The 10,184-nt window shown below is 46.6% G+C and overlaps 1 protein-coding gene across 1 annotated transcript; it reads left to right on the forward strand.

Annotated features, from left to right (window-relative positions):
• The first annotated feature begins 5,644 nt into the window (after nucleotides 1–5,644).
• On the forward strand, nucleotides 5,645–6,859 carry LOC137360265 (probable G-protein coupled receptor 139). The gene is made up of 2 exons (XM_068025766.1): nucleotides 5,645–5,783; nucleotides 5,913–6,859. Exons 1-2 carry the CDS (start codon nucleotides 5,645–5,647, stop codon nucleotides 6,857–6,859), a joined length of 1,086 nt encoding a protein of 361 aa, XP_067881867.1.
• Nucleotides 6,860–10,184: the final 3,325 nt, after the last annotated feature.

Here is a 10,184-nt window from a genome sequence, read left to right on the forward strand (position 1 = left end):
CTTCCTCAAAGAATTCTATTAAGTTGGTAAGACATGACCTTCCCTGCACAAGACCATGTTGCCTATCACTGTTGAGCCCATTTTCTTCCAAATGGGAATAGATCCTATCCCTCAGTATCTTCTCCAGCAGCTTCCCTACCACTGACGTCAGGCTCACCGGTCTATAATTACCTGGATTATCCCTGCTACCCTTCTTAAACAAGGGGACAACATTAGCAATTCTCCACTCCTCCGGGACCTCACCCGTGTTTAAGGATGCTGCAAAGATATCTGTTAAGGCCCCAGCTATTTCCTCTTTCGCTTCCCTCAGTCACCTGGGATAGATCCTATCCGGACCTGGGGACTTGTCCACCTTAATGCCCTTTAGAATACCCAACACTTCCTCCCTCCTTATGCCGACTTGACCTAGAGTAATCAAACATCTGTTCCTAACCTCAACATCCGTCATGTCCCTCTCCTCGATGAATACCGATGGAAAGTACTCGTTTAGAATCTCACCCATTTTCTCTGAGTCCAAGCATAACATTCCTCCTTTGTCCTTGAGTGGGCCAATCCTTTCTCTAGTTACCCTCTTTCTCCTTATATATGAATAAAAGGCTTTGGGATTTTCCTTAACCCTGTTTGCTAAAGATATTTCATGACCCCTTTTCGCCCTCTTAATTCCTCGTTTCAGATTGGTCCTACATTCCCGATATTCTTTCAAAGCTTCGTCTTTCATCAGCCGCCTACACCTTATGTATGCTTCCTTTTTCCTCTTAGCTAGTCTCACAATTTCACCTGTCATCCATGGTTCCCTAATCTTGCCATTTCTATCCCTCATTTTCACAGGAACATGTCTCTCCTGCACGCGAATCAAGCTCTCTTTAAAAGCCTCCCACATATCACATGTGGATTTACCTTCAGACAGCTGCTCCCAATCTACATTTCCCAGCTCCTGCCGAATTTTGGTATAGTTGGCCTTCCCCCAATTTAGCACTCTTCCTTTAGGACCACTCTCGTCTTTGTCCATGACTATTTTAAAGCTTACGGAATTGTGATCACTATTCCCAAAGTAGTCCCCTACTGAAACTTCAACAACCTGGCCGGGCTCATTCCACAACACCAGGTCCAGTATGGCCCCTTCCCGAGTTGGACTATTTACATACTGCTCTAGGAAACCCTCCTGTATGCTCCTTACAAATTCTGCTCCATCTGGACCTCTAACACTAAGCGAATCCCAGTCAATGTTGGGAAAATTAAAATCTCCTATCACCACCACCCTGTTGCTCCTACATCTTTCCATAACCTGTTTACATATTTGTACCTCTATCTCACGCTCGCTGTTGGGAGGCCTGTAGTACAGCCCCAACATTGTTACCGCACCCTTCCTATTTCTGAGTTCTGTCCATATTGCCTCACTGCTCGAGTCCTCCATAGTGCCCTCCTTCAGCACAGCTGTGATATCCTCTTTGACCAGTAATGCAACTCCTCCACCCCTTTTACCTCCCTCTCTATCCCGCCTGAAGCATCGATATCCTGGGATATTTAGTTGCCAATTATGCCCTTCCCTCAACCAAGTCTCAGTAATAGCTATAACATCATACTCCCAGGTACTAATCCAAGCCCTAAGTTCATCTGCCTTACCTACTACACTTCTTGCATTAAAACAAATGCACCTCAGACCACCAGTCCCTTTATATTCATCATCTGCTCTCTGCCTGCTCTTCCCCTTAGTCACACTGACTTCATTATCTAGTTCCTTCCAGGCTTTTGTTTCTACCTCCTTACTGTCAACTGACCTCAATTGGTTCCCATCCCCCTGCCACATTAGTTTAAACCCTCCCCAACAGCGTTAGCAAAAGCACCTCCAAGGACATTGGTTCCAGTCCGGCCCAGGTGTAGACCGTTCAATTTGTAATAGTCCCACCTCCCCCAGAACCGGTCCCAATGTCCCAAAAATCTGAACCCCTCCTTCCTGCACCATCTCTCAAGCCACGCATTCATCCTGACTCTTCTTTCATTTTTACTCTGACTATCACGTGGCACTGGTAGTAATCCTGAGATTACTACCTCTGAGGTCCTACTTTTTAACTTGGCTCCTAACTCCCTAAACTCTGCTTGTCGGACCTCATCCCGTTTTTTACCTATATCATTAGTGCCTATGTGCACAATGACAACTGGCTGTTCACCCTCCCCCTTTAGAATGTTCTGCAGCCGATCTGAGACGTCCCTGACCCGTGCACCTGGGAGGCAACATACCATTCGGGAGCCTCGTTTTCGACCACAGAACCGCCTATCTACTCCCCTTACAATCGAATCCCCTACGACTATAGCCCTTCCACTCTTTTTCCCGCCCTTCTGAACAGCAGAGCCAGCCACGGTGCCATGGACCTGGCTACTGCTGCCTTCCCCTGGTGAGCCATCTCCCCCAACAGTATCCAAAACGGTATACTTGTTTTGGAGGGAGATGACCGCAGGGGACTCCTGCGCTGCCTTCCTGCTCTTTCTCTGCCTTTTGGTCACCCATTCCCTTTCTCCCTCAGCAATCCTAATCTGCGGTGTGACCAATTCACTAAACGTGCTATCCACGACCTCCTCAGCATCGCGCATGCTCCAAAGTGAGTCCATCCGCAGCTCGAGAGCCGTCATGCGGTCTAACAAGAGCTGCAGTTGGACACACTTCCTGCACGTGAAGGAGTCAGGGATATCAGCCATGTCCCTGAGCTCCCACATTGAGCAAGAGGAGCATGACACGGGTCTGAGATCTCCTGCCATTTTTAATCTTAAGTTTAAACTTAGTTAAATGAAAAAGGAACGAAAAGTTTTTACCAATCACAATAAAACCAGAGAAATCGAAAAAGCCTTACCTTATAAACACCCCACCGAGTCCTTTTTTTTTGGTTAGAGGAGGAGGGCGGGTGGGAGACACTACAAGTGTGGTGTCTCGGGTTTAGAAACCGCCCAAATATATAGTGTTTTACTTACCCAGCAGCTCCCTGGCCGCCGCCGAAAAACAAAAGGAAATTAAATTTACTTTCAAACTGACTTTCCCAGTGCTCACTCGCTCACACTCTGCTCCCGAAAAAGCTGCTGCACTGAAAGGAAAGTTATTTTAAACCGCCCAAATATATAGTGTTTTACTTACCCAGCAGCCCCCTGGCCTCCGCCGAAAAACAAAAGGAAATTAAATTTACTTTCACACTGACTTTCCCAGCTGCTCACTCGCTCACACTCTGCTCCCGAAAAAGCTCCTGCACTGAAAGGAAAGTTATTTTAAACCGCCCATAATATATAGTCTTTTACTTACCCAGCAGCCCCCTGGCCTCCGCCGAAAAACAAAAGGAAATTAAATTTACTTCAAACTGACTTTCCCAGCTGCTCACTCGCTCACACTCTGCTCCCGAAAAAGCTGCTGCACTGAAAGGAAAGTTATTTTAAACCGCCCAAATATATAGTGTTTTACTTACCCAGCAGCCCCCTGGCCTCCGCCGAAAAACAAAAGGAAATTAAATTTACTTTCAAACTGACTTTCCCAGCTGCTCACTCGCTCAAACTCTGCTCCCGACAAAGCTGCTGCACTGAAAGGCTAAGATAACTTCCACAGCCCTTTCTTCATCAATCATCTTCGTCACGTTCTCAAAAAAATCAATGAATTAGTGAGACACGACCTCCCCTTCACAAAACCATGCGAGAGACAGCACGGTTTTGTGAAGGGGAGGTCGTGTATTACTAATATGATTACTATTTTGAGGAAGTGACGAACATAATTGATGAAGGAAGGGCAGTGGATGTTATCTATATGGACTTCAGTAAAGCCTTTGACAAGGTCCCACATGCCAGACTGGTACAAAAGGTGAAGTCACACAGGATCAGGGGTGAGCTGACAAGATTGGTACAGAACTGGCTCGGTCATAGAAGACAGAGGGTATCAGTGGATGGGTGTTTTTCTGAATGGAGGGATGAGACTTGTGGTGTTCAGCAGTGATCAGAGCTGGGACCTTTGCTGTTAGTAGCATATATAAACGATTTGGAGGAAAATTTCGCGGGTCTGATGAGTAAGTTTGCGGACGACACAAAGGTTGGTGGATGTTGCGGATAATGATGAGGATTGTCAGAGGATACGGCAGGATATAGATCGGTTGGAGACTTGGGTGGAGAAATGACAGATGGAGTTTAATCTGGACAAATGTGAGGTAATGCATTTTGAAAGGTCTAACGCAGGTGGGAGAAAAACAGTAAATGGCAGAACCCTTAGGAGTATTGACAGGCAGAGAGATCTGGGCGTACAGGTCCACAGGTCACTGAAAGTGGCAACGCAGGTGGATAAGGTAGTCAAGAAGGCATATGGCATGCTTGCCTTCATCGGTCGGGGCATAGATTATAAAAATTGGCAAGTCATGTTGCAGCTGTACAGAACCTTAGTTAGGCCACACTTAGAATACTGTGTGCAATTCTGGTCGTCACACTACTAGAAGGACGTGGAGGTTTGGACAGGGTACAGAGTAGGTTTACCAGGATGTTGCCTGGTCTGGAGGGCATGAGCTATGAGGAGAGGTTGGAAAAACTCGGATTGTTTTCACTGGAACGACGGAGGTGGAGGGGCGACATGATAGAGGTTTGCAAAGTTATGAGCCGCATGGACAGAGTGGATCGTCAGAAGCTTTTCCCCAGGGTGGAAGAGTCAGTTACTGGGGGACATAGGTTTAAGGTGCGAGGAGCAAAGTTTAGAGGGGATGTGCGAGGCAAGATTTTTTTTTTACACAGAGGGTGGTGAGTGCCTGGAACTTGCTGCCAGGGGAGGTTCTGGAAGCAGATACGATGGCGACGTTTGAGAGACATCTTGACAAATGCATGAATAGGAAGGGAATAAAGGGATAAGGACAGAAGGTGTTAGTTTAGGCAGGCATCAAGATCGGCGCAGGCTTGGATGGCCGAATGGCCTGTTCCTGTGCTGTACTGCTGTTTGCTCTTTGTTCTTGCCTGCCTCTTTTACCCTTGACAGGGGTCGCCGCCCTGAATTCATCCTGATTGGCAGGCTTGACTTGCAGTTCGGCAGTGAGGACTCTGGAGCTGGCATTAAGACCAAGGCGACCCAAATGTTATTGCCGAATTATAGGGGCAGTCGGCTGAAATCAGGGGCTGTTCAATCACCAACTGCTGACCTGAAGAGAGACTGGTGACATCTCCAATCTTTGGGTTGTCGATCCCGATCCCGAGGGGTCTCCTATCCTGGAGCATGATGTGAGTCAGCGGAAGGGGGAGAGTGAGAGGGAGTATTTGATCCTCTAACCCAGGGAGGTTCTCTATTTTAGAGCGTGTTCTGAGTCTGGTGAGCAGACGGGGCAGGAGAGTATCTGATCGTCAAGCTCGAAGAGGGGTCTCCTATCCTGGCTGCATGGTCTGAGGCCGGCACGAGTAAGATGGCGGGGGGAACTTCTTATTCAAGACAGGATGGGGGACTGGTTCAATGGGGTATCCATTCCGAGGTGTGGTGCCTGATGCATGGGGTGGGGGTGGGGTTTGGGGTGTGTGTACTCTGATCCCGCAACTGGGCGCTCTGACCCCAAGCGGCCGGTCCCCTATCCCACGGGTTGATCCGATACTGAGGGAGGGATGTCGTTCCAATTTCCAACCCCAGCTTTCTCTGTATGAGGGATGAGTTAAAATGAGGAAAGCCGGGCTGGCCAGAGTTAAACCTCGAAAACAGTTGAAACCAGTGACTTCCAGCTCCATTAAAATATTGAAATTACCAACATCCCTCCTGGGAGTGGTTGCCGCCTGCTACAACTCCAATAAAACTGGAGGTGGGCTGGTCAGAGGTGGGTTGTGGTCGCGTTTGAAATTTTTATATTTTACACTCCGACCCATCTCTTTTTATGGTGCTAAATTCCTGTGCTTGCAGTCTGAATTAGACACGGAGAGCTTTTAATCAGTAATTTCCAGTCTTCTTACCTTTCTGTCTCTTACAGTTAATTTCGTGGCGATTGTGATTCTGTCCCGGGGACAGTGCGGCCTCTCCACCTGCACCACTCGCTACCTGGTGGCCATGGCAATGGCGGATCTGCTGGTCATTATCACGGAGATCATACTGTACAGATTCAGTTATTACTATTTCCCAGAATCTTTCCTGCACCTCACCCCTGTGTGTAGTGTTATTATTGTCCTGCTTCGTGCAGCAACAGAATGTTCTGTCTGGTTCACCGTTACTTTCACCTTTGATCGATTTGTGTCCATTTGTTGCCAGAAGCTGAAAGCAAAATATTGCACCGAGAAATCTGCAGCTGTGGTTCTTGCACTAAGTTGTATGCTGCTGTGTTTTAAAAACGTTCCCTTCTACTTTACATATGAACCTGTAGAGATAATCAACAATGTAACAAGGGGTTGTGATTTAAAGCCAAGTTATTTTGCTGAGCCCGGATGGGTGGGATTTGACTGGTTTGACACAGTTTTAACCCCACTGCTCCCATTTGCTTTAATTGTGTTGCTCAACGCTCTGACAGTCAGATACATTTTAGTGGCCAGTCGCGTCCGTAAGGGACTGAGGGGTCAGAGCAAGGGAAAGAATCACAGTGACCCAGAGATGAAGAGCAGAAGGAAGTCTGTGATTTTACTCTTCGCCGTATCCGGCAGCTTCATACTGCTGTGGTTGGTTTTTGTTATACATTTCTTATATTATAACGTTACAGGAAAAGATCCCGGGGATTACAGCAATTCTGAATATATATTTCTACAAGTTGGAATTATGCTGCAGGTTTTAAGCTGCTGCACAAACACTTTTATTTATGGAGTGACTCAATCCAAGTTCAGACAGCAGGTCATGAGCGGAGTGAAATATCTGTGGACATCAGTTATTCAATTAATGAATAAACAACGCAAATGATAGCAGCCCAGAGGCGGGTTGCAGAATTTCCAGTCCATGAATCTGATATATATGCCCAACAGGCAAGGGACGATAGACAGCTGGATAACCCAAAATACACTGGTGAGGTGAGGGACGTTACACATGGCAAAGGGAAGCTTCACGTAGGCAAGAAGTGTCTGATAGCAGAGTGACCTGAAATACAATGGGAGAGGCGGGATTGGTCACAAACGCCAAACTGAAGTGGGCGGGGGAAGAGGTGATCAACAGCTAGATGACACAAAATATACTGGAGGTGGGGAGGGGTTGTTAAGCAAAAACGCAGCGGAGTGGCAAACAAGAGGTAACCGACAGTTGGAGGACTCCAGTACACACGCTAAAGAGTAGCAGAACGGTGGGTAAGAGCTGATATATGGAGGAGAAGTCTGAAAGGGAGCAGTAGGAGCATTAGAGTGCATGGTGCAGGACAGTGGGGGAAACAGCGGGCAACGTCTCTCCTACTGGTTCGATTGCTAGTGCCTCACATCTGCTCAGAAAGAAATAAGCATGTTCTTATCGAAGCCACAGTCCCCACAGTCTTCAGAATCTGTCTTCCTTCATCTTCCCTGTATGGTCACTGCCATCTTTTCCTGTCTATGAGTCAGACAGTGGTGTGGAGGAGTTTGTGTCCAGACAAACTTAACTAAGAGGCTTAGGCAGGGAGATGGGACACAGTATGGGTATACAGGGCAGGGTCCGTCACAGGAGCTGAGAGTCACAGCGCCTCAGCTTCACAATAATTCAGATGGACGCGACTGATCCCCTTGCCAGACACGATGTGAGTTTATATCGTTAATGTTTCTCTCTCCTCATATTCTATCCCTCTCTCCTTGAATTCTATCCTCATCATCCGTCTCCTAAAAAAATAAACAACTCTTGACCCATGTGTCCTTTCCAATTACTGTCCCATCTCCAAAATCCCTTACTTTGTCAAAGTCCTTGAATGCATTTTCGCCTCCCAGATCCATATTAATCTTTCCTGGAACTCCGTGTTTGAATCGGTCCAACGAAATTTCCATCTTTGCCACAGTGTCAACCCATCTTTTAGCAAAGTCACAAATCACATCCTATATGATGGTGACAAATTTGAACTAGCCCTCCTCGTCCTTCTTGATCTGTCAACAGCCATTGACACGGTTGAGCATATCATCCTCCTCCAACGCCTGCCAACCATCATGCAGCTCCACCGGATTGTGTTTGTCTTGTTCCATTCTTATGTATTTAAATGCAGGTACAGAATTGACTGAAATCGCTTCTCTTCCCATTCTCACACAATTATATTTGATGCCCCCAAGGATATGTCCTTGGTTCCCCATCTATTTATCATCTTCATGCTGCCCCTCAGCAACATCATCCGAAAATGCAGCAAAACTTTCCACTGAAAACACCCAGCTCTCGCGCTCCAACATCTCTCTCGACTGTTTCACAATCTCTAAAATATCAGACTCCTTATCCATCATCCAGTAATGAATATGCAGAAATGTGCTCCAGTAAAATCTCAGGAAGACTGCAGCCATTCGGAGCCCAGTACAAACACCATTCCCGAGTTACTGGCTCCAGTTCCACCTCCTTAACAACGCATGACCTCACCCTACCTCCGATCACTTGCTGCTGATTCCCTCATCTATGCCTTTGATATTTCTCGACATGACCATTGCTACGCTCTCTGCCTCCCCAGGAATTTTACTTCCTGTAAAATTAAGGTTATCCAAAACTCTGCTTCCAGTTTTCTGACTTGCACCTGATACAGTTCACCCATCACCCTGAGGCTCACTACCCTACATTTGATTCCAGTCAAGAAATATCCCGATTTTATACCTTTCATCCTTGTTTTCAAATCCCTCCATTGCCTCCTTACTATCACTGTAATTTCTTCCAGTATTGCACCCTCTCTATCTCTGTAACATTTTCCAGCCCGACAACGGTCTTTATCACTGTAACCTCCTCCAGCATCACAAAGTTATCTACCTTCGTAACATCCTCCAGCCCTACAATCCTCCCTATCTCTGTAAATGCCTCTCGTCCAAGCACCCTCCAATGTAGCTGTCCTCCTCTAATTCTGGGCTCTTGCATATGCCCAATTTTAATTGCTTTATACTCTGGAATTCCCTCGCTTATCCTTTCCATCTCATTCTCTCCCCCTTTGAGAAACTGCTTAAAAGCCCCATCTTGGATCATGATTTTGTTCACCTCAGCAAAAGTTCCTTTACCAAGCTTGTTGTCACAATTTGCTATACAATGTTCCTGTGATGCACATTGGGCTGTTGTATTACAGTAAAGATTCCATATAAATAGCAGTTGTTTTGTCGTTGTTGTTGTCCTTCTCACTGTCTTTTGCTGTGGTTGTTTCCCTCTGCGTAGCACATTTCTTGCTTCTCTTTCTGAAACAGAAACCAAACCTAAACCTAAATTGGATGCGAATCTAAACCCACATCCTAACCATGAGAATAACCTTAAACTTAAACATAAACCTCACCATAACTTTAAAACTAACCTTAACCATAATCATAACCCTAACACTACCTGTAATGCTGACATTAACCGCAGAAATCACCCTATCACTAGCCATTGAACTAACTGTAACAGAAACCCGCTGTCTAATCCGAACTTTAACTTTAACCCTATACCTATACATAATCATAACCTTTAATGTAAACCTATCCATGAGAGCATACCTGATGCTAGCCACAAGCCTAACTGTAATCATAAATCTAACGGTAACTGTCACAGAACCATTAACATTCCAACTTACAGCAAGCTTTCAAACTCTCAGGAATCATCTCCATCTGCTGGTGTCCACATCTTATTGCAGTTACTGCCCCCTCTCACCATCTCCATTTGCTGGAGTCCCTGTCTCACTGCAGCTACTGTCCCCTCTCAACATCTCAATTTGATGGTATTCGCTGTCTCACTGAAGTCACCGTCCCCCGTCTCACCATCTGCATCTGCTGGTGCCCCTGTCTGACTGCAGTTACTGTCCTCGCACCATCTCCGTCTGCTGGTGTCCCTGTCTCACTGCAGCTACTGTCCTTGCACAATCCTCATCTGCTGGTGTCCCTGTCTGAGTGCAGTTACTGTCCTCCTGTCACCAACTCCATCTACTGGTGCCCATGTCTCACTGCAGTTACTGTCCCCTTCTCTCCATCTACATCTGCTGGTGTCCCTGTCTCACTGCAGTTACTGTTCCCCCCTCTCACCATCTTCATCTGCTGGTGTCCCCGTCTCACTGCAGTTACTGTCCCCCCTCTCTCCATGTCTACCTGCTGGTAATATAAACATGGAGAAGTATTGCTACAGCTGTGCAGGG

This window comes from Heterodontus francisci, unplaced genomic scaffold (assembly GCF_036365525.1).
Source record: "Heterodontus francisci isolate sHetFra1 unplaced genomic scaffold, sHetFra1.hap1 HAP1_SCAFFOLD_492, whole genome shotgun sequence".
Lineage (NCBI taxonomy): Eukaryota > Metazoa > Chordata > Chondrichthyes > Heterodontiformes > Heterodontidae > Heterodontus > Heterodontus francisci.

Excerpts from the sequence above, each read along its gene's own strand:
- LOC137360265 (XM_068025766.1), top strand. The coding sequence starts at position 5,645 with ATGAGGAAAGCCGGGCTGGCCAGAGTTAAACCTCGAAAACAGTTGAAA. Across the intron at positions 5,784-5,912 it reads CAACTCCAATAAAACTGGAG|TAATTTCCAGTCTTCTTACC; the intron begins GTGGGCTGGTCA and ends GCTTTTAATCAG.